This window comes from Dysidea avara, chromosome 8 (genome assembly GCF_963678975.1).
Source record: "Dysidea avara chromosome 8, odDysAvar1.4, whole genome shotgun sequence".
Taxonomy (NCBI): Eukaryota; Metazoa; Porifera; class Demospongiae; order Dictyoceratida; family Dysideidae; genus Dysidea; species Dysidea avara.
In genome coordinates, this window is record NC_089279.1 from 23,966,472 (window position 1) to 23,991,895 (window position 25,424).

The 25,424-nt window shown below is 38.5% G+C and overlaps 2 protein-coding genes across 2 annotated transcripts in view; one reads left to right on the forward strand and one right to left on the reverse strand.

Annotated features, from left to right (window-relative positions):
* Window positions 1-25,424, reverse strand: part of LOC136262655 (uncharacterized) — a 95,682-nt gene that overhangs the window by 15,281 nt on the left and 54,977 nt on the right. The window contains exons 4-5 of the mRNA XM_066057015.1: window positions 8,079-8,331; window positions 7,852-8,018 (exon numbers count right to left, since the gene is read on the reverse strand). Of these exons, the coding sequence (XP_065913087.1) occupies window positions 7,852-8,018; window positions 8,079-8,331 (420 nt within the window). The remainder of the gene's footprint in view (window positions 1-7,851; window positions 8,019-8,078; window positions 8,332-25,424) is intronic.
* Window positions 17,608-19,685, forward strand: LOC136264631 (uncharacterized). Its single transcript, XM_066059411.1, has 3 exons — window positions 17,608-17,705; window positions 17,798-18,003; window positions 18,049-19,685. The coding sequence occupies exons 2-3, from the start codon at window positions 17,813-17,815 to the stop codon at window positions 18,905-18,907; spliced, it is 1,050 nt and encodes a 349-aa protein (XP_065915483.1). The 5' UTR covers window positions 17,608-17,705; window positions 17,798-17,812; the 3' UTR covers window positions 18,908-19,685.

Here is a 25,424-nt window from a genome sequence, read left to right on the forward strand (position 1 = left end):
AAGAAAAAAGAAAACACATTTCATGCATACATACTGTAGCTCCATGATTCTTCATCTGAACGGAATGAATTTTACAGTGGAGTTTCCCACCTCATAGGAAAGTCCACATACCTAATTTGAAGAATAATTAAATCACCCCAGTCATTCCAAAAAATGAGCAGTGAGCAATGTTTCAGTTATTTTCTCATTTTTTCTTTTTATCCTTCACCTCCTTCTTCTTTCTGCACGCTTACAAAAAAGCCCTGTAATCTGATCAAGTTGAAATTTGGCACACATAAAGAAGATAGCAATTCAAAGTATTGTACCTAGTTTAATACAAATCAGATAAACACTTTTGGAGTTACGATCGATTATTAGCGAAGAAAAAATCAAGCTTTTCTCATGCCTACAGGGTAACCTACTTATTATATAATAAGGGATAAGCTGAAAAATCAGTTTGTAGATAGATCAACAATATTGTAGATGTGCTTTTCACGCTTTGAAAAGAATCAAGATAAAGAAATGCAAAAGAAAACATTTGCAATGATTGTGCAATTAAGTTTCATGGAAAAAGCCATTAAACTGAAAAGTTAGTATGTAAGTGGAGTAGTCTGAGGGGTCTGCAAAATTGTGTATGAGTTTTCAAATCTTTAAGTTTTCAAAGGGAAATACTTAAAGATTTCAGGGAAAATATTGGTAGTATTCAAACAGCTGGATCACAAGATTTCTAGTATCCTGAAATGCATGGAAAATCTTTCACAGGAATAAAAATTGCGTTTCATAATCTTTATAGCTGTATGAAAATTACTCACCCTGACAAGGATGCAGGGCATAGCACATGTGATGCTGCATTACATTGAAGTATAGATGAAATATATGGAATTTTGCAGCACTTTCAAAATTTCAGATTTAAAAATGAACTGAGATTTAGGATTTCAACAAGATTTCAAAGAGGTTATATGAGATGTCAAGGGAGTTGCAGATGCCCAGTAAAGCCTTTCAATAGTATGATGATTAAAATCCACTGAGTTGAATGCAAAAGCTAACTACATTTAGGAAGTACATAATCGAGATACTCCAAAAATACAGTCACTCTATTAGAACATTCAGCTAATCTGATAAAAGTTACTCTATAAGAGTATTCAGATGACCATGTAGAGAGTTTAGCTACTTAAACACACAAGTCACCCTGTATAGAGTTCAGCTACAAACACTTCATCCTGTAGAGAGTTCAGCTATGAACATTTCACCCTGTAGAGAATTCACTATAAGCTACAAGTCACCCAGTAATGAGTTGAGCTTTGTTACAAGTCACCCAGTAGAGAGATCAGCCACAAACAAGTCATCCTAAACTAGGGATGTGGCAATTATGCCGGCATAATTTCGGGCGTAATAGGTATGTGTGGGAATTAGGAATTATGCTAGCATTTTGAGGTGGTTATAAAGCTTTAACAGTTACGAAAATCTGCAGATTGTACAATCCTGTTAAAAAGGATCAAGATACTTTAATAGAGCAGTCAGAAACTCTAATAGAACAGTCACTAAATTTTTTACTCTAATAAAGCAGTCAAATTGAAAATGTTTCCCACAGAGGTGTCACTTGCACTCACCTTCAGGTAAGAATTGTACAGTTTGTATATCAGTGGTCACACAGCTGAATGAGTAACACATTTTTCTCCCCCAATACTATCAGCTATATCCACCATAGGTTTCATGACTGTCTGGTATACTTCAATTGTAGACACTTCACTATCGTGAGGCATAAGATCCTGTCTTTGTAACTCTATCAAAGTTGCACACACGGGCTGCTGTAACTTGATGAATCTCTCAACCATATGGTAGGTGGAGTTCCACCGGGAGGAGACATCTTGTATTAAAGTAAGGTCTGTATGCTGCAATAATTGTTGTTTTTGTTTCAATACATAGGTAGCTTTTGGTGAATGATTTAAGTGGGTTACCAGCCACCTAATTCTGGCCAATGCTTTCAACGCTGGGAAAATATAATGACAGAATTGCAAGAAGTGTTTTCACGTTGGAATTTGTTGCCTTCCAATGTGGCAAGCTTTGTAACTGACAATGCTTCCAATATTGTTCATGCATTCACACTGCTTGGTTGGCCTCATGTTTCCTGCTTCAGCCATAAGCAGTGGAGGAGGCAGTCAAAATTCCTGCCAGTGTGGGAATCTGGGAAGCTATGTACTTCCAGGAGATGCGATTTCAATGTAAATTCACAGCCATCATCAGTGAAATAATGAAATGTGTAACCAATGCAACTGTCATTAACACGAGAAGACCATATGTCTGTGGTCATAGAAAATGATGTTGAGTCACTGCGTGAAGTCTTAACACGGTCCAATTCTCTTTGGTATAGATTTGGTAAATATAGTTTGTAATTAAAGCTTTTCTACCTGGTGGGTTTACTGGGTTATATCTTGGCTCAAATTCCTTTAACATACATACAAATCCCTCACAACTTACAGTGTCCAACGGCAGCATGTCTGGCAATGTAATAACACACAGTTTCTGTCAATTTCTTCTATCTTGTAGTGGTGTGAGCAAGTGGCAAGTGAGTTGCTAACGAATCTTTAATACTGGGTTGTGAGGGATCGATAGGCGGTTGTTTTGAAGCACTCTGGTTACCTTGTTGCTGCTGCTGTTGCTCCGCAAATGTTGTACAATTCATCGAGTGGTTATAACAAAGGTGAGAAATTAAATTTGTGGTGCTTCCGGTATACGCGAATCGCTTCTTACACTTCTTACAAACCACTTTGTTTCTCTTCTTCTTTTCCTTTTCAATAAACAGTCCATCCTTCGCTGGGAAACCGAAAAAAACCCAAATTACGCTCTTTGACCCTGGTAGTGGCAACAGCTCCGGTTCATTGTCAGCCATTTTGATTATTGTTATGCGCATGCGCATAATGATCGATAATCAAATTGAAGATATCATAATCTAGATATTATTTGAATATCTAGATAATCGGTAATATCAAGATTATCGCACACCTCTAATTATTAGCCAATTATGGTGGCATAATTTTGGGAATAATGGGTGATTCTCAAAAGCATAATAGGTGATTTTTGAGCACTGCTCAAAAGCATAATGCTCAATTTTGGATAATAATAGCCTCACGCCTATCCTAAACATTGTACTACAACTGAAGACAGTTTGGCTGCTATGTTATCAAATAGTACAGTAGTACTGTTTAAGTAGGGATCCCTGAAAGTGACATGCGCCGCCCAAGATTCCACCTTTTAAAATCATCCTAGAGACGTCTTTCGCCACGAAAATCACCTTTACGGAATAATAATAGTCCATCTAACATGAAATACAGCATTAAAAACAAGAAAACACTTACTGGTGACCGCATATAGAATTTTTTAAAATCTCCAAAACTTAAAATTTCGTCTCACTTACTCACTGCCTCACTCACTGACCACAGTCGCAAGCCTAGAGCCCAAACAAAGCAGCGCATGGTCAACATTTCATGCCACAACAACACAAACTCAACAGTGGGATGTGCCTTTTGGGGTTCCGATGAGTGTACGCCCTGTGCACCTTGTCTTTCCTTTTATCTTTGATCTGGTTGGTTGTCTTCTTCTTCAAGCATCGACACTTCTCTGAAGACTCCACAAAATTATTTCAGAAAGCGCTTATGCTGCTGAGAGAGTGGGGTGCTTATAATTTCAAGTGTTGCACTTGAAACATTAAGGCTGCTGAGTTGTCACTTCCACTTTTGCCGACACCTGGACTGCAATCGACGAAGAAATTTATTACTTAATAGACGGACTGATACTCGACAGCTTGTTCCTCTGAACACACTGACTCAGCCACTCAGTGCCGGATGGTGAGATAAGCAAGTGATTGCATAGTACTAGAGTGGAAATTGTATTACTTCACCCTGTTAGTTGAGACTAAGCTCCAGACAACTGAAAGGGCCTGTTCGTTCGAACAACTTCTGGCCCGGGTATATAGAATGCAGACCATTGTATTGAGACAGGTCATAGATTTGAGCAGTACCACTGCTACTACAAGGTAAGCTATGCACGTTACTCCAGGCCTATATATGTGCTTCCAATTTTGGCACAGTATGTACTTTATTTAATAAGCTGTACAGGAATTAGTTTACAAGTTACACTGTAACTAGCTGTGCTAGCTACAACAAAAAACTAAACAAAATATATAGCATTTAAAACAATTGTTAATTTAAAAATGAAGTAGGGATCTATGCAATAAAAAATAGTGAAGCAAGAGATGTATTACAGCATAGTTCAATGGGGAAGTCCCTACTTTGGCACATTAGCTATACTTTTACTCAATGTCAAAGTAGGGACTTTCCCACTGAGCTATGCTGTAATACCATCTCTTGTTTTCACTACTTTTTATTGCATAGACCCCTACTTCATTTTTAAATTAACAATTTTTTAAAATATATGCTATAAATCACCATGTAGACTATTCAGCTACAGTATGTTACCAGTAACCTTGTAGAGAGTTCAGCTATGTAATAAGTCACCCTGTAGGAAGTTTAGCAACAAGAAAAGTCATCCTCAGTGACATCAGCCACAAACAAGACACCGTGTAGAGAATTCAGCTATGTTACAAGTTACCCTGCAAATTCAGCTATGCATATGTTACAAGTTACCCTGCAGAGTGTTCAGAAACATAACAAGTTTCCATGTAAAGAGTTAAGATACAGTACATAACAAGTCACCTTGTAGAGGGCTCTAAAAAATCATGCAAACAAAGAGTTCAGCTATATTACAAGTCATGCTGTACAGAGCAGGGGTGGACTTAGGATTTACACAAGGGATGGACTAACTTAATGTACTATTCTCTCATGCGAAGGTGTGCATGCAAAGCATGCTGGAACTAGAGGGTCTGGGAGTATGCCCCTCCCCTCCAGAAAAGTTTTGAAAAATAGATTTTAAAATAAATTTTGGGACATTTCCACATACAAATGCTTATAATTTTCCTATAAATAATTTATATTTATACTGCCCTTTAGATAAGTATAGCTCTGCAGCATTTGTTAATGAAAAGGTTTGGGTGGGCTCAGACAACCAACGCCTCTCACCATTGCACAACAACAGGTGTATGTTAGAATAATAATGTAATTAAATTGAAATTTGAATGATATGAGACTGAATCTGAGAGCATTTTCAGTGGAATGTGTATAATTGAATTAAGTATTGCCATACATAATGACTGTACAAGTAGATGAATCAGTTATTAAGGAATTTTAGACAGACCAATGCATTTCATTGCATGTACGTATAGACACATCTTTAGGTGCAGACAGATCTGGATAAATTCCATAGCAAAACCAACTATTATGTATCTGCTGAATGTTCTATTAGAGTAGTTAGGTGACTGCTCTGTTAGAGTATCTTGATTTTGTGCACCTCCAATGTGCTGATCCCAGTAATCCAGGCTCTTGATGGATTGTTGGATAACCTTTAGCACATATCCAGTGATAATGCCTTGAAAAGATGGTTATAAGGTGAGTTTAATTAGTGTTTATACTATTAGTGATCATTATAACTATGCTAAGACAAAAGTTCATTATAATCTTCAGCATATTAATCAAGTAAAGTCTAAAAGTAAAGGGGGTCCTGCAGAGTTCAGCTATAAGCAAGTCACCTTGTAGAAAGTTCAGCTATTTTACAAGTGACATTGTAGAGAATTCAGCTACAGAATGAACAATTCACTCTGTACAGAGTTTAGCTATGTTACAATTGCAAGTCATCCAATAGAGAGCTCATCAGCTATAACCAATATGAAGTTTAACTGTATTACAAGTCACCAGATTACTTTTGCATAGGCACCCTGTAGAGAGTTCAGCAACATAAAACATTAAAGTCAAGGGATTTCGACTACGTACATTACAAGTTGTACTGTTGAGAGTTCACCAATATAACAAGTTAGAGTTCAGCTGCAGAGCAAGCCACCCTGTAGAGCGTTCTGACACAAACAAACAATCACCCTTAGAGAGTTCAGCTATGAGAGTTCTAGGAATGTGCTGATTTTTCCAGAAAAGTTTTTGGGGAAAAAAGAGCAAAATGCTGGAAAAATAGGTGGAAAATTGGAAAAATTGGCGCCAAGGTATGGTAACTTAGCACATTTTGTATGAAACAGATCAAGATACTCCAATAGAACAGTCAAACATGGTATTGGGACAACATATGCTTATAGGAATGGTGACTAGAGATCGAGATACTCTAATAGAGCAGTTACTAGAGCAGTCACACATGTTTGTGGCTTGAGATACTGCAATTAATATGTATTGATAGTCAGCAAAATAGAGAAATTTTGAGCAAAATAGGTAAGAAAATAAAGAATTACTCGAAAGAAAAATAGGTGGAAGAAAAAAAGTAAAATAGGCTCATCCCTAGAGGGTTCAGCTACAAACAATCTCTCTATAGAGTGTTTAGATTCATTACAAGTCACCCTGTAAAGAATTCAGCTACAAACAAGTCACCCTGTAAAGAGTTCAACTACAAACTGGTCCCCTTGTAGAGAGTTAAGTTATGGTACATGTCATCCCACATATTAATATAGTCCAACTATGTCACATTCAAGTCAGAGTTCAGCTACAAACTATTCGCCCTGTAGACAGTTTATTGTTACATGTCATGCAGCAGAGAGTTCAGTATCAAACAAGTCAGGCCCAAGAAATGGCTGTAATGGTAGGTTAATGGCAAAATTTTAATAACAACAATTCAGGTGAATATTTTAAGCTGTTGAATTCTTGGAGGAGGCAATAAAATTGCTATAATTAAATTTTTACCATTCACTTATCATCACAGCCGTTTATTAACCACCATCTTTGATTCCACAACTATTTCACCCTAGCCTTTTCCAGGGGGTGGTGCACAGTGGTGTATCTACAGCAGGACTTTGCCGGTATAGCATAGGCTCTACTAAATTTGACTAGTGCTCTACCAAACTGAAGACTACGAAACCCACAATCACCAGCTTTTCATGGGTCATTGCATTATCTAACAAGTGAAGCTTATTTTAAACTAATACTACTCACCAAATTATTAGTATTCAGCTGTAACGAAGCAAATAATAATAATGGCAATTCTAATTGATGTCCACCAATTTAACATGTGATTGAATTGCCTGTTGTTGGTGATAATCGATTAAGTAATAAGGACCATAGACAGTATATTCTCCATACGGAGAACACTACTATGTAAGGACGTGTCTTTCTGGTGTTATATATAGTTTACAATCATCATATCTATATAGCAGATCCGTAGCGTTTCATCATGTATAGTTGTCTTGTTCTACTGTTGATAGTGTTATACTGTACAGTCTGAACAGGTTAAATATAAACTACTTAATGAAGATCTAAAAGCATGTTTTTTTTTGGAATTAAAATTGTAATTGTAAATTTTGGATAGAGGCATAGCCTGTACATTCAAATCATAGACACAATTAGGTAGCTATAACCATTATAAACCATACATTATATTACTATAGTGTATGCCCAGCAGATTCTTAATTGATTAGGAGAGTTGGAGTCAATCACTGATTGGGGTAAAGAATTCCAATCATTTTTGTAGCTGAAATGGCCTCAGATGCCATTTTGCAGCTGTTAATTTTCAAAAACTTTTTAGGGGACTTGCCCCTATACCCCCTAGATGGGTAGTATATACAGTGCCCTAGCTGTTCCCTACCAATAGAGAAAGTCTAGATATGCCACTGATCCAGCATGCACCCTTTTGTATACAGTTTGGCAGTTTGGGGTATAGATTAGGGATTTCACATGCACTTTAATTGTTTTACAAAATGTATAATAATTATTGCCACAATTTCTACAATCATTTAGTCCTACTTAATTACACTAGTCATCATAATCTTACCAATTCCACTCCAGCTAGAATGACAGTATCACCAGGAAGATGTCCTATCCACTTGATTTTTCCATAACAGGGAGGTGTGCCAAACTGTACTAAGGACCCCACTACTAAGTGGTATGGATTATCATATGTAGTGTCAGGATTAGATGTCAATTGAGGTGAGTGACCATCTGGTAACAGTAACAAATGACTTGTACAATAAATGTAAAATATTTTTTTAAAAAACATACATTGATTTTTTTGTGATTTTTTGCTTATCTTTCTGAATTTCTTTGGGCTATTCTTCTTATTTTTTTCAAAAGCAGCTTGAACTTCTGCACTTGTGACTCCAGCAGGTTTAGCACTCTTAAGGCTAGCATAATCTTTATCACTCACAGGAAGAGATAGTGTATGGTAATTATGATTTTGCTCAAGATTACTAGTAGCATTTAAGTTCTTCTCCATTAATTTAGTAAAGTTGCCTGCAGTACAAAGCTCCAGTTCCTACATATATATACAGGAATTCAAACTCTATTTAAACACTGTAGTATATATTTAAGTGCATGCATACATGCACCATGCATGATGGGTGGATCCAGACTTATGGAAAGGGGGGGTCGAAATGAACTGAGGCATACATTGTCTGGTTTGGTAAGGTGAGACCAAAAAAAAAAGAAGGTCACAGCCAACTGGCAATAGCTGCCTACCTTACCAACTACGCATTTATAGCTGATACAGTACATAAAAATCCTTACATAGCTCGCTACACACTGCTTGAATACTGTGACTGCTTTATTAGAGTGACTACTCTATTAGAGTATCTCGATCTTGGTATACTAAAATTTTTTGGAACTGTGCTAGGTACACAAAGCAGTGTTAAAGTGGTCAGGTCAAAGTAGGTACAGGTTGGAAAGTGATATTAGTGATTCAGAAATTTTAGGTTGTGTGAACCAGCATGGCAAAATTCCAAACTCTGTGATTGAATCTGAAACCATTTTCAACTATTGTCACACTTATTTTATGTAATGACATCATATGATAGTGTGTCATGCAGCCAAGTACAATCAGTGCTGGCACCACACACACACACAAACACACACATCTATGCTGGCACACAACAGACAAGTGTGTATTTTAGAAACCAATTAATTAAAGAAAACATGTTTTCACACATCTGTAGCTTGATAGTGCCTACACAAAAATTAATCATTTTTGCAGTGTAAACTCCCTCGGGATAAAGTATATACCTCATATTTCAGATTTGAGTTGATAGCCATCATTGAGATTTGTATGTGTCTTCAAAGTTAGTCTTATTTTCTTTGTAATTTTCTTCTTAATTTTCTTACGTATGTATTCTTCAAATCTTCTTTTTCTTTTTGCACACTTTGCAAAATTAGTAATACTCATGTGTGCAAATATGGAGGGCAGTACAAACATGATGCAGCACAATCACGGTCCTCTTTTCATACACACTGCTTGAAGGTTCTTAGTTTACTAATTTGTTAAGCTTCTTTGCTGTAGTTGTACCCAGTTATACTGATAGTAAAATGTCAGTAACTTTGGAACATAATTGTTTTAGTAAGTTTTAAACTCTCAGTAAAACATCAGTGAATGCGGATTTATTGAAAACTACTAAAATAACAAACAATTAACTGTTCCATATACTGGGGATATACCACTCTAGTAAACTAAGAAACTTCAAGCAGTGACAGATTGAATTAAAAACAAAAGAGCTATGCAAGATTTTTGAAAAATGCAAGAGTGATTTGTTGGTATACCTACAGGGTAATCCACTTGATAAAATAGCTTGAGGTACATGAATGAAGTAACTATCTTAGTGCAAACGGTTTGTGGTCAGGAGGTACTGAGAGTACTAGCCAAGGAAACATAAAGCAAAAACCAAACATATGAAGCAAGAATGATCAAGATACTCTATTAGAACAGTCACCGAAAAGTAAAAAAAACTTGAAACCAGGAATCTTGTCTAAACCTTTTACCACTTTGTCACTACTAATTTCTACTGTATAAATGGAAGTTCTAGTTTACTACTGTAACACCAGAATATAATTTCATAGAACTATGCATGAAAATTCTAATTCTAGGATATTTTATGTGTATTGTATTAGAAGTGCTCAGAAAAAATGTGTGCTCTATTAGAGTACTACAAACAATAGACAGGCTTATATACCAAACATAGTAAGAGTTACACAATCAAGATATCCGCAATTATCAAAAATCGTGGCAATGGTGGGGGTACTTTGTACAGAGAGGTATTGGGATAGATGGTGGTGCACTATGATGACATCAAACAGAGACACAGGTGAAACATATTGCTTACTTCTAGTACAAATGAGCATATTTGCATATCACTTAATAGCTTATTAGCTACAGTAGCTAGATAATCAAGACACACGGTAGTGTGTCGTGCGGCCCAAGAAGCCGGCGCGCAACACCCGTAAGTATATTGACAGGAAGAAAGAAAACGCAATTTTCGCACCTCCGTAGCTCTGTGCTGCCTTGGCGAAACAAGATGATTTTTGCTGTGGACACTCCCACCAACTTCAGTACTCCACATTCCAAATTTGATTTTCCTTTCCCCAAATCCCCGTTGTAATTAATTGTGTTTGTAGTTTAGTTGTAGAGTAATTTGTATTGTAACTGTACAGGGGCGTAGCTAGCCAGAAGGTGATGGAGGGGCAGGCAAGCCCCCACAAGATACTCAAAAATCATTCATAACTGTAAAAAAAAGGCTAATGACTAAAGGTTGGTGGGCTAGCCAACATACGGTGTTGTATTATTACAGCTTACATAGCTACGTAACTATTTTGCTTATCACTTATCAATGCAGGTATATTCGTCGATCATCGCACGTGTCACAACTGTACTCCAACAAATTCATCCACAATCCGGTATAGCTACATTGTTATTTTTAGTGTAAATACAAGTAGCCACAGCCTGTGCTGCAGCCCTAGCACACTGCGGAGAGGATTACGTGTTCACTCACTTCAACCGACGAAATTCAAATGCCGCGTATTGCACGAAATCCCATTTTTAACACCTGTCTTGCTCAAGCAGAACTTGTAACCTTGTCACTGATCCACCTGATGACAAAGTAAAAAAAAATTAGACTGGCATGCCACTGCAGTACTGACTGCACTGCCATACGAAGATCCAGTGTGATCAACTCGAGAAAATAATCTTGCCGGATGCATTGAACACTTCATCACCTCGTAGGCAGTAGGTTCGTAGCGTCATCTGCATGGTCTCCTTTGTCACTTGTGAGTTGCGACTCCTGCGAGGTCGCTTCGAGCGGGTCACTCTTTAGGTTCAAAAAATTCTCTATTACGTGAGAAATCTATAGAAGTGTGTCTCTAATATTTTCATTCGGTGGATTCACGAACGAGTTGAATGTTGTGTGCGCATTCACTAACACCAACCCCTGGCGATACCGCGTAGTAGCGCACATAATTTATAGTCGTTTGCGAGTCGGTTTAATACTGGTAAGTTTGTAATGGAGGTTTTTGAAAAAAAAACTGGTGATGGGGGGGCAAATGCCCCCCCTTAGCTACGCCTCTATAACTGTATTATAAAAGAAAAAAAAAATTATTAATTATTAAAAAAAAAAATTGAGCGAAATCGCTTCAAGCGTTCCCGAGATATGCGACTTCAAAAATTGGCTTAGTTTCTTCGTTTTTTTTTTTCTTCTTATTTTCTTCCTCTTGTCGCACACTTACAAAAACTGCTATAAAACGCGAACGCCTTATCCGATTTCCTTGAAATTTGGCACACAGAAGGGGGGTATAAAGGCGCATCGCGGTGCCAACTTTGGCTGGAATACGGTAAACAGCCAAAGAGTTATGAGCGATTATTCACGAAAAATAACACCAATATGTTGTCACGCCTACAGGGTAAACCGCGTATAGGAAGAAGCTGAAAATCGGTGGGTGAATAGGTTAACTATTGAACCTCCAACCTTTTGTGGTTTGTAAGAAATCGAGCTAAAAACCAGGAAGATACAACGATAAAACCAACAGTGTGTAACAATTACGCAATCGAGATTAGCTAATAAAAAAAGCAACTGCTTGCCACGCCTACCTGATAAACTGCTAAGGGTAATGCTTTGAAAATCGTTGTACAGATGAAGTAATCATCTTAGAAAGGCTCATCAATGGTGTAGAAGAATCAGACTTAAAGCCCCGGAGTTATACGAAATCCAAGTTGGTGCAGCAAGTGCGAGATCGAGATACTCTAATAGAGCAGTCATCCTAATAGAGCAGTCACCCTGAAAAGAATTCAAGAGATCAGCTAGAAACAAGTACCCTGTATAGAGATCAGCTACAAACAAGTCGCCCTGTAGAGAGATCAGCTACAAACAATTCACCCTGTAGAGAGATCAGCTAGAAGAAGTTACCTTGTAGGGAGTTCATGCAACTATGGAAAGAGATAGTTCAACTAGAAGAAATCGCCTTGTAGAGTTCAGCTATAAAGAAACTACCATTTAGAGAGTTCAGCTACAAGCAAATCGCCCTATAGAGAGATCAATAGAAGAAGTTACCTTTGCAGAGAGTTCAGCTACAAAGAAACCATCATGTAGAGAGTTCAGCTACAAACAAATCTCATGTAGAGAGATCAGCTAGAAGAAGTTACCTTGTGGAGAGTTCAGCTACAAAGAAACCATCATGTAGAGAGTTCAGCTGCAAATAAATCACCTGTAGAGAGTTCAGCTACAAACAAATCTCCCTGTAGAGAGATCAGCTAGAAGAAGTTTCCTTGTAGAGAGTTCACCTTCTAACAAATCACCCTGTAGAAAGATCAGCTAGAAGAAGTCACCTTGTAGAGAGTTCAGTTACAAAGAAACCACCATGTAGAGAGTTCAGCTACAAACAAATTTCCCTGTAGAGAGATCAATAGAAGAAGTTACCTTGCAGAGAGTTCAGCTACAAAGAAACCATCATGTAGAGAGTTCAGCTACAAACAAATCTTCCTGTATAGAGAGATCATCTAGAAAAAGTTACCTTGTAGAGAGTTCAGCTACAAAGAAACCATCATGTAGAGAGTTCAGCAGCAAACAAATCACCTGTAGAGAGTTCAGCTACAAACAAATCTCCCTGTAGAGAGATCAGCTAGAAGAAGTTTCCTTGTAGAGAGTTCAGCTTCAAACAAATCTCCCTGTAGAAAGATCAGCTAGAAGAAGTTACCTTGTAAAGAGTTCAGTTACAAAGAAACCACCATGTAGAGAGCTCGGCTACAAACTTGTGACCTTGTAGAGACATCAGCTAGAAGAAGATACCTTGTAGAGAGTTCAGCTACAAAGAAACCATTCTGTAAAGAGCTCAGCTGCAAACAAATCACCTATACAGAATTCTGCTACAAACAAATCACCCTGTAGAGAGATCAGCTAGAAGAAGTTACCTTGTAGATAATTCAGCTACAAACAAATCTCCCTGTAGAGAGATCAGCTAGAAGAAATTACCTTGTAGAGAGTTTAGCTACAAATAAACCACCATGTAGAGAGTTCAGCTGCAAAGAAATCACCCTGTAGAAAATTCAGCTACAAACAAATTGCCCTATATAAAGATCAGTTAGAAGAAGTTACCTTGTAGAGAGTTCAGCTACAAAGAAACTATTCTGTAAAGAGCTCAGCTGCAAACAAATCACCTGTACAGAATTCAGCTACAAACAAATCACCCTGTAGAGAGATCAGCTAGAAGAAGTTACCTTGTAGATTGTTCAGCTACAAACAAATCACCCTGTAGAGAGATCAGTTAGAAGAAGTTACCTTGTAGAGAGTTCAGCTACAAAGAAATCACCCTGTAAAAAATTCAGCCAGAAACAAATTGTCCTATAGAAAGATCAGTTAGAAGAAGCTACCTTGTAGAGAGTTCAGCTACAAAGAAACCATTCTGTGAAGAGCTCAGCTGCAAACAAATCATCTGTACAGAATTCAGCTAAAAACAAATCACCCTGTAGAGAGATCAGCTAGAAGAAGTTACCCTGTAGATCGTTCAGCTACAACAATTCACCCTGTAGAGAGAGCATCTAGAAGAAGTCATCTTGTAGAGTGTTCAGTTACAAAGAACCACCATGGAGATTTCTGTAATCAATATAATATTATGTATTATATATATAATTTGTACATTTACTGATAAAATATTTAAAGTACATCTACTTCATGTTTTCTTCTTCCTGTAGTAAAGAAAAAAAGATTAGTTTAAAAAGTCCCAAAGCCGGCCATAGGCTGGCTTTGGGGTATACAAATACAAAAAGAAATGAAATATAATTCAAAACAGCCAAGCTGTAAAAAACGTGTGCGGCCCTCAAAAAGGCTATGGTGAAAAAAGATGTGAAATCCAAGGTGGCGGCCAAGAAATGGCTGTGATGGTAGGTTAATGGTAAAAATTTTAATAATGACAATTCTGATGAATTATGTGAAGCGGCACAAAATTCACCTGAATTGTCATTATTAAAATTTTTACCATTAACCTACCATCACAGCCATTTCTTGGCCGCCACCTTGGATTTCACATCTTTTTCACCATAGCCTTTTTGTGGGTCGCACACTTTTTTTTACAGCTTGGCTGTTTTGGATTAGATAATGTTAACAGGTAATAAATGTATTGTGGTAGTGCAAAATGGGAAATGAGCCCCACTATCACCAATAATTATGGCATTGCTTTTTGTAATTGTGATTATACAGCTCATAGAGCAGTTAGGGGGGAGAAAGACGAGGGTAGGACAAGACCATGTACACTATGAAGCACTAGCTAGCAAAAAAATATTAATTGTAGTCATACTACCAGTCGAATGTACATAGATTATGCAAAAACGATCGTATTGAAATAATTGTTATGAAAATCATGACTGCCAAGCATTGTCATTACTATAAGTCTAATTTCTCCTTAACAGCAGCATTTTTTCCAATAGTGAATTATACCAGAATTGAAATATGTATCATGCACCATCATGCCTTTTACTCTCCTTTTTTTTACAGAGACTATTGAAATATTTTCGGTACTTGTGCAATATTATTATGTGTGCACAATGGGCTTGTTCTATCTGCCTGATCATGAGAGTAGTTGGCCTCACTACTATTTGTTGTCATGCCTACACTGTTAAAACTAAAGTACTGACAGTGATAGAACCTGAAGGTGTTTTATTTTACTGGAGCAGTCAAAATTTAGCACTTTTAGGTGCTGCCATAGCACATCAGTTTTAACAGTGTACAGGCTAAACCACTTGTGCAAACTAATTGAATTTTCTTGCACATATCAGGTAACTATCAAAGTACAAACCTTCAGTAATATAGTTGAAATCTGTGTAAGCATTATTATAAAAAAAACATCATGTTGACATGAGCTAAGGTATCGCAAAAAGTTGTGATGAATGTTCAGTCATGAATCACTGTAACAGGGGCAGATCCAGGAGCTGGTAAGGGGAGGGGCACAATCAGGCTAAGTTGTAGGTGGTTGGGGAGAGCCAGATTCTTTTGTTAGTTGCTGCATTTTTGAACCAGCATATAATCACCTCTTAGCAGTGTCTCACTGTTGATTTTTGTCATTTTGGCCCTTGTAGATGGTTGCAAAGTCTTAAAAGCTGTTTGGATGACTTAACCAACATTAATACGATAATCAATTTTAGAGGCACTTAGTAGACACGAAAGTGCTGGACGACAATTTCACAGCTAGTTTGACTTTGGTTTACTTTGGTTTCAGGTGAATTTGTAATAAATGCTAGTAAAATGTGCATATTTTCATGAGTTTTTATAAAGTGCTCTTGACCTGACAAAGTATAGTACTTTAATCAGACTCAGAAGTAAGTTATGGCTGGCTTCTCCACAAGGTGGGGGGGCGCCCCATCCTGGATCTGCCATTGTGTAAAATGTGACAGGAGCTCAGAAGGACACTCTTCTGCTATTTTGGGATCAGGTTAGCATAATAAACCTGCAGGGAGGGAACCTATTATCACAGGAGCCATAAAGTTTCTATAGATCACATTTTCTGGATCTCAATCATTAGGTCAGCAGAGTTGGCAGTTTTCAGCATCTTTCTGGGAAAGGCAACTATCTCCTGGTATGTAGAATGGTATCAATCATGAAACAATGTTTTCTTGCAAAATCAATACATCATGAACCACGATAGTGAGTTCATAATAGGGATCGCAGTGGAATTTTTGAAAATCCTAATAGAGCAGTCACCTAAAACCAGCCTTAGAAAGCAGACTCGAGCACAAAACAACACTCAGATGGCTTATTATCAAACACTGAACTCAGACAAATGGTGATATAGCAGTAAAAATGATTTAGACGAAATTTAAAAACATTCAAAAATTGCGAATTTTACGCGAATTGTTCATCATGAACCACGATAGTGGGTTCATAATAGGGATCGTCCATGTTTTTTGCAAAAACTCTAATAGAACGCACACCTAAAAACCACCTTAGAAAGAATCCTTCAACTCAAAACAACCCTCTAGTGGTTCTTCGCAATGACTATAGGTCCACTAGTAAGTATCAAGTGAAAAGGAAACAGTATGTATATTTCAGACAACACTGAAATTTGTCAGTTTGTTCATATTATTAATATTATTATTCATAATATTATTATTCTTTCACAGGCATAGCGAAGTTTACAAGGAGAATCCTGGGATTAAAAGTAGCAAGGCTTGCTGAATGGATCATTGTGCGTGTCCATGACCTATTTTTGATTTCGTTTTCGGATGGAAACAGCCCAAACCGGGCCGTTTCTTCTTGCCAAAACGCCATTACGCTCGAGAAGCCATACAAGACCACACTCAGAGTTTAGTTTTTTGGTGTGCACTACTTGTGACTAATAGAATCCGTCTTTATTAAACTCAGTATAGACCAGGAAGCTTAATCTGGGCTGATGACTTTGTTGCAAGGTGGTTTTTTCGCTCCGTGATTATTGTATACGTGGGCTGGTTATCCAGATTGAATACTCTAATAGAGCAGTCACTTAAATATTCTAATAATGCAGTCAAGTGTATAACTACAATCCTTGCACTGAATTTGACAGCTATTAAAGGCACCAGTAATGTAAATTGTAGCTCATATTAGGAGACTCTCAGTCTGTATGCACATTGCAATTTGATCAGTTTCATGTGTGTACTGAAATGTTTACAGTGTTACTATGCAGAATGCAAAATTACACTATTCACAACAGTCTTTATTATCAATAAAAGAAATCTCGTAATCCAATACTGGATTAATTAAAAAGTACACAAACTAGATGAATTAAAAATTGGAAATTTTAAAATGGTAATAGGGATCGCTGAAAAAAAGCCACAAAACAAGAAGGGATTGTTGGGGTGGTAATGTAAACCACAAATCCCTATTTTGACTCTCTGTCGGTGGTAATGTAAACCACAAATCTCTACTCACTTCAAAATGACAGAGCATGTAACTAAAGATTTATGACAGAGTCAAAATAGGGATTTGTGGTTTACATTACCACCCCAACGATCCCTTCTTGTTTTGTAGCTTTTTTCAGCGATCCCTTTTCCCATTTTAAAATTTCCAATTTTTAGTTCATCTAGTATTATTCATATTATTATTATTATTTTGTTTCACTCGTGTACAGCCCAAGGCTTCCATTTTTTCGCGATAAAAACTACACAGCCTTACTCACTAAGTCCTTCCGCGTGTCCATGACCCATTAATTAACCCGTACTCCACAGATCACTAACCGGCCTCCACCTCGATGAATTTCTAAGTTCTTCGCTATAAGCCTTATCCGAAATGACGTCACTAAATATAAATGGCCGCTCTATTTGGGGGACTCTAATGTTTTCGCAGTATAGTTTGTATGGAGAATCATTTGTGACTGCCTTGTAACTTCGACTTGAATACGTTAATCTCTAAGGTACATCATCAGTGCATTTCAGTGTTCATCACGGAACGTAGCCATGCAAATTTTTGCCGAATTCATCAGGTTATTGCTGCTTTTTTAAATAGGATCTGCCGCCGACCATGGCGTCTTCGTCTCGACTTGTGAAGCAAGAAAAGGCAGGGAGTGATTTCGAGCTGTTAAGCGAGCAGAATATTCCCGGCGCGTCTTTGAACGGTAAAAAGCCTGGTCAGCTGAATGTTGTACAGCTGAAAAGATGGTTAGCTTGCCGGGGAGCACCAATGAGTGGGAAGAAACCTCAATTGATAGAAAGGTTAGCAAGTTAAAATTATTTGTTCACGTTTTATTGTTTTTTTAGGGTGAAATGCTATATTGATTACGGCTGGGACCAATATCTCACTGATCCTGATGGAGGGATAAACTGCCTGCAGAAGCTGACATCAGTGCACCTACCTGGATCAGAGTCTCAAAGGCTCCTTCAGAATTTACCATCTCAAGGTGATGTGCAGTGGACCAAGCAGTTAGGCAGTATACCCACTGTCACATTCAGCACAATATATGATTTTCTAGTCACTCGTAAGGTTTTTCTTAAGAAAGTGAGGTACATTGAGAATGCTGTGGATAATCGTGAAGAGAGTCAGAATGGTGAAGATACTAGTGACGAATCATGGTATGAATCTGTGGAATATACCCGTACCTTAGACAAAGCATATCGCTTCTTTAAGGACGGTCATGTCCAGGATCTCAAATACCATCCTTGGACAAGCCAATCAGATATCATTTGTATCAAAGCTACAGTTTTGCCTTCCATGAGAAAAGATCGGGTTTATAATGCCACAATAATAATGAGAGAGTCTAATGCACGTGTTGTTACTGCTTACTGCACTTGTCCAGCTGGATTGTCAGGGTGCTGCAATCATACAACGGCAACACTGTATTGCCTCGAGGATTATGTGCACTTGGGTCTAAGAGAAGAGGGAAAGTTGGGCTGTACTGAGAAACTACAGCAATGGAATCAACCCAAGAAGCGCAATGTTGAGCCACACCCAACTGATGATGTAAGGCCACACAAGACTGTGTATGGTAAGGAAAAGCGTAACAAACTCCAGCATGTAAATAACTGGGATTGTCGACCAAGTACAAGAAGGATAATTGATCCGAACAAGTCAAGAATGCTACGGGAAAGCTTGTGTATCATAGAAAAAAAACAAGATTAATGCTGCAGACTTTTTCATCTGTACTGCTACTGTTGACAAGGATAGGAAGCAGGCACTTGAGAAAAAGAGTATGCTAACCAGTTATGGTACATCATGCTTCGTACAAATTTTGGATGATGAGCTTGTCCCATTAGAAAACCAAAAAGAGGAGATGCGGAAGGAGAGAATTGCACGAGCAGACATGCAGAAGAAGCAGTTAATGCAGCATTTAGTTGCATTACAATCATCTGTTCTTCATGATCATGATTATATTTGTAAGGCTGATGATCCCTTGCCAAATCAACAAGAAGAAATTGTCAATGAATCGAATGTCCAGCAGAAGTTAATAGATGACCTTTACACTCATCACATACACATAAGTGCTACTAGAATAAATGAGCTGGAAACATCAACTCGAGGGCAGCACGAATCTGAGAAGTGGCACAATGAACGCAAATTACACATAACTGCCTCCATAATGAAAGAAGTTTGTCACCACAGGCCAACCACAAGTTGTGTGGCATTTGTCAAACGAAAACTATCGTGTAAGTCTATTAATACACCGGCGATTTGTTATGGAAGGAAGCACGAAAAAGTAGCAATTGGCAGTTATGTAAAACACCAAAACATGAATGGGAAGGTGGTAAGTGTAGAATCATGTGGGCTATTTGTTGATCATTCAATGCCTTGGCTGGCAGCAAGCCCTGATGCTATTATATCCGATTTCAGTGAACCAATACACAAGAGAGGATGCCTAGAAGTGAAATGTCCTTATGTCTGTGAGACACAAACCATTGAAAATGCATGTAAGATGGTGAAAGGGTTTTGCTTGAGAACTGTAGAAGGACAAATTCAGCTGTCAAAGTCACATTTGTACTATTACCAAGTTCAGACACAGATGCGTGTTACTAAAGTTCAATGGTGTGATTTTGTTGTTTGGTCTCCCATAGATGAGCCCTTTGTTCAAAGAATCACATATGATGCAACCTTTATGGATCACAATCTATTAAAGGCACGTGTTTTTTATTTCAAAAAGTTTTTACCAGCAGTTGCACCTTACCTGATTGTATCTCCTACTGAATATGGCATCAACGTGATGAACCCCATGCATAACTCACTGATGGGTTGCAAAGAAAAGGATAAAACTTCTGAGGAATCTGACTGCTACAAACATGGCTACATTGACCCTAAGCCCCACTTCTAACAAGCAAGAAGTCAATTTACAAAAGCAAGGCCTCAAGAGTACCAATGATGAACCACACTATCCTCATAGTGTAGACTCTAAAGGGAGTGGCAACTGGCAAGAAGTGGTGGTAGAGAAGCCAAGCAGCAACAAGAGGGAACGGGGTTCTGAGCAGTCTGCTTCCAGCACTCCTTTGACCTCGCAGGACAGTACTGGAAAACAAGAACCGAGATGCAAAGAGCAGTTTGACCCTGACATACAGTTAGTAAAAGTATGTGCTAATCCTCAACCTGTATCTCTTGAAGCTGTTTTAGAACGTTTACATCTAAGAAAACACCAGGTTAAAGGTGATGGCAGTTGTCTATACCATGCGGTTGCACACCAATCCAAATTAATAACAACTTTTAGTACAGGTGATGAAGTGGTAAGTAGACATCTTAGACGACTAACTCTTTTGACAATGCTTAACTGCCCTGCAGTTCAGTTGGAGGGCAATTTGTCACAACAAGCCTGGTTAGACAAGCAACAACAGGTGCTGAATAAAAATGAATGGGGTAGTGATGTCGATTTGCGATTGATGGCTATTGGATTAAAAAGGAACATAATAGTGATTACTGACTCTGTTGGTAGTGTGTTTGCGCGTAAATTTCCTAAAGAGCCACCTCCAATTCCAAAAATGAAGGGTGGAGTTTTCATTCCGATGACGTCTTCTGAGCTTTGTGCAAGTACGAATTTAGTGAAAGAATGTTTGATAATCGTGTACAATGGTAGTAATCATTATTACTCAACTCTACCTTGTGATATAGTGTTGCTTTAGTTGAAGTGTACATTAAATAGAATTATACAATTTTATTAACAATTAACACACTAGTGGAGGACTAAAGTTACATAGCATGGCACAAACGTATACAAGTTCATTGATAGAGTCCCACATGGTAGCTGGAATGACTGGGTGAAAAATACGGAATTCTTTGATACGGCCTATTGCTCTTTCAACATGAATTCTTAATTTTGCAATCTTCTTGGTACGTAACACATCATCACTAGAGAACTGGCTGCCTGATTTTAAAAATGGTGGAATGTTCAACCTCACTCCCAGTGGTGCAAGCAAATCCTGGATGTCAAAGCCTTTGTCAGCCATGATCTCATCACCAACTTCAAGCTTGTCCAATAGTCCACTGAGTTCAACCAATTTTTTGTCTGATACGGACCCTTCATATGTAGGAGATATAAAGACAATTCCTCCGCTAGGCATTATACCTATTAAAACTTTCACAGTATTTTTGTTCTTGTAAGCTGAAAAAGTAGTGGACTGTGACACCAATGAAGATGGACGCTCAATTCCAAATTCAGTAGCATCAATTATTAGCCTAGTATTTGGGTACTGCTCCTTGAATGATTCAGGCATATACTTTTTAACTATATGCAGTGGAGGATATCGCTCCAAGCTTTTCAAACTGTGGTATAACAGGTTGATCCATGTAACTGTGATTCTAGACACTGATGACTGAGATATACTAAATCTGTTGGATAAATCTCGTTCGAAATGTCCTTGACGTAGCCTAACCAGTGTCAGAAAAAACTGCTCAAGCAAAGGAAGCTTGCAGCTTCTGCCACTCTTTATTTCTGTATATGTCTCCTTTGATTGTCTTCCATTCCATTGTCGCATTGCCACTGCATCCGACTCTAAAATGTTTTTGTAAAAGTAGAAAAGAGTATCATAGTCTGGAAAACCAGTGTAGAACTTCACTTCGTCATCATCATGCTTTATATTTGCCAGCCGAAACAATGATTTTTCATATTTAGCTTGCAGCTCGGTTACCTGCAACGATAGTGCTGCAACTCTGGCTTGTAAAGATTCCATTGAATCAAAGTCAGGACAATCAATATCTTCAACAGTTTGCTCTCTTACTTCAAAATTATCTGTTGACACTGAATACTGCTGAGTAACCTGCTCACTAACTTGTATTTCTGTCCTTGCTTTCTGAGAAGTTTGTGTTGTGCGCTGACATGATTTTGTGTTCCTCCATGAAAAAAATGACGGAATTGCTGTCTTCTTTAGTACACGCCTAGAAGCATGTTCATCTGCACTCCCCAAGGTAAAATCATCTGGATTAAAGTGATCAGAACACACCTTTGTGTTACTATTGATTTCAAAATAGGGACCAGGATCTCTCCTAATCTTTGCAATCCATTTCAAAGCTCTATCCTTATCCGTGGTAAGGCTAGGGAAAGAATGAAACGAAACTCGTCCATATCCTAAGCTCTTCCTTTCTGCTTGTCCCCCCCACGCATTATGGCAGTCTGGAACACAGCAATACTGACCCTTCCATGATGAATCACGGCATTTTTTCCCTCTGTAAACTTCCTCAGCGACTACTAAGTTTAAGTCATAGTCTAGCTCCTCTTCTCTTCCCGCGAGTCCAGACGGTTCGCTAGACGTCATAGTCGGCGGCAGATCCTATTTAAAAAAGCAGCAATAATCGGACAAATTTGGCAAAAATTAGCATGGCTACGTTCCGTGATGAACACTGAAATGCACTGATGATGTACCTTAGAGATTAACGTATTCAAGTCGAAGTTACAAGGCAGTCACAACTGATACTCCATACAAACTATACTGCGAAAACATTAGAGTCCCCCAAATAGAGCGGCCATTTATATTTAGTGACGTCATTTCGGATAAGGCTTATTGCCTGCTGTTCCGTATACGGAAGAAGCCATAGAAGAACAAAATTACGGGATCTTGTGTGCTCAGGGATGCGTATTGTTCGACTATAGTCTTTATAACGTTAATAGATGGCAGATTGAAGTTGTGCAGCACTCTTTTACCTTACAAGATCGCCATAATAGGGTCTCTAGTGACGGCTGCCCGTCTTCGCTACGAGAAGTCGTTCAAGCACGCATGTAAGGCATCCAGTTTATTCTTCTTCCTTGCCATCACAGTGAGTGCTTTGTTTGTCCATTATAGATGGAAGATAAATGGTAGCGCTGATATCATGGCTGCTTTTCACACGCAAAAAAGGTTGGGTGGGGTGTTTATTACATCCCTACCATTTAAAAATATTTTGTGGTCTAACCACATATCATCAACAACCCTCCCATATGGTATCCATGTCATAAACAACTTACAGAGTGTGAAGCCTGACAGTCTTATATGGGAGGATTGTGTGCTACTGTGCTTATGTCACTGTAACTAGCTACTGTGTACATATTCTAGCACACTCTCCGATCAGCTAGTGACATTTACAGTTGCAAACATTTAGCCATGACCACATGCATGCTAACCAGACTTTGCTGACTATACCTATGGTGTTCCACTTTGTGACACACTGTTGCTAGCAGGCAACACCTAGGCTTTCCAGGGCTACAGCCCAGTCTAAGTCCTGGCAATTGGAACTCAATATGCCAGTTTAAAGTACTCTTGCACGTATGGGTAATGACTGCCAAATCCCTGGTAATCATGTAAGACTGGCTACACCACTGGCCACTGGTAGTGTGACATTGTGATTTGTACATGCAGACACTGGCATAGGAAGACTTTTCGGCCAAGCCTAGCCATCTCCTATTTAGCTTGATTAATACCAACTCACAATGTTGCTGCTGTATTCAGCCCTGTTCATACGTGCATTTATACAGAGGTGTTGTAAAGCGTCATCGCTACAATAATAGCACTACAGCTACAATGTATAGCTATCTCTTCACTACCTATTATGCTAGACAACTCTACACCTATAATGTACGTGCTTGATGTATGCATCGTTATATCACGTGACTCTACAGGAATTATAACACTAACAGTTACCATTCTTATAACTTGTATCATAGAGTTTCATTCTTGTCCTTCTGTTAGAATAAACACCTGTTACGGTACAACGTGTTCAACTCTTAATAACGCCCAGCTCATCCTAGGCGCATGCGTATTCAATAATACCATCACACACCCCCCCATAAAGGAGAGGGATACAACAACAAAAATGTGAGGCCTAGGTACAAGTGATGATTAAAAGAAGAATATAATACATAAACTCATGGGCCTAATACAACCAAAAACACTAGCATGCAGTTTACAAAGGTACACCATGTGAGTCAAAGTCCTCTGGACAGAGCGTCCGCCACAACATTTTGTCTTCCAGGAATGTGGGTAATATTAAGGTTGTACTCTTGTAGGATCAGGCTCCATCGTAACAAACGTTGATTATTATTCTTGACACGATTGAGGAAAACCAGAGGGTTATGATCAGTATAAATGTCTATTGGAAACTTAGCTGGCATAACATAAAACTCAAAATGCTGCAGTGCTAGTATCAAGGCCAGAGCTTCCTTTTCACTAGTAGAGTAATTTCTCTGAGAACTGTTAAATTTCTGGGAAAAGTAACCGATTGGGTGTTCAAGTTTCTCAGCACTATCTTGCATCAGAACAGCTCCCAGTCCCAAATCACTAGCATCAACATGTATAAGAAACGGTTTCTCAAAGTCCGGCATGGCTAGTACAGGTGCAGTGGTGAGTAACCTTTTAACCTTGTCAAATGCTGCTTGCTGATCTTCCTTCCAGTTAAACATCTGTTTCTTCTGTAAGAGTTGTGTCAAAGGCTCGGCAACTACTGCAAAGTTTTTACAAAACTTGCGATAATATCCGACCATTCCCAGAAATCTCATCAACTGACTCTTGTTGGTGGGTACAGGGAAACTAACAATGGCTTTCACCTTGGCCTGAATGGGTTGGATCTTCCCCTGACCAACAACATGTCCCAAATAAGTGACGCACGCCTGGCCAAATTCACTTTTGGCTAAATTCACTGTAAGTTGAGCTTGCCTGAGGCGGATCAGAAAAGCCTTCACTCGTTGCAGGTGTTGTTCCCATGTACTGCTAAAGATAATAATGTCATCAATATATCCCTCAACTCCCTCTAAATCAGCTATAACTCGGTGAATCATCCGCTGAAAAGTAGCAGGCGCATTCTTCATCCCAAAAGGCATTACCTTGTATTGATAAAAACCTGCTGGGGTAACAAAAGCTGATATCTCTCTAGCCCGTGGAGTCAAAGGTACCTGCCAGTATCCTTTTAGTAAGTCAAATTTACTAACATAGATTGAGCTGCCAACCTTATCAATGCAGTCTTCTACTCGTGGGATAGGATAAGAGTCAGCTTTAGTTACCAGGTTTACTTTACGAAAATCTGTGCAGAACCTGTAACTTCCATTACCCTTAGCAACCAGTAAACAAGGGGAGCTCCATTCGCTCTGACTCGGCTCGATGATGTTATGTGCCAGCATATAATCTATTTCCTTCCTCATTGCCTCAAGTTTCACTGGGTTCACACGATATGGATGCTGCTTAATTGGGCGAGAATC

What these genes read in the sequence shown, in the direction of transcription:
- LOC136264631 (XM_066059411.1), top strand. Translation starts at nt 17,813, where the DNA reads ATGGCGTCTTCGTCTCGACTTGTGAAGCAAGAAAAGGCAGGGAGTGAT. An exon ending in AAACCTCAATTGATAGAAAG is followed by an intron (nt 18,004 to 18,048) that starts GTTAGCAAGTTA and finishes TTGTTTTTTTAG; the next exon opens with GGTGAAATGCTATATTGATT.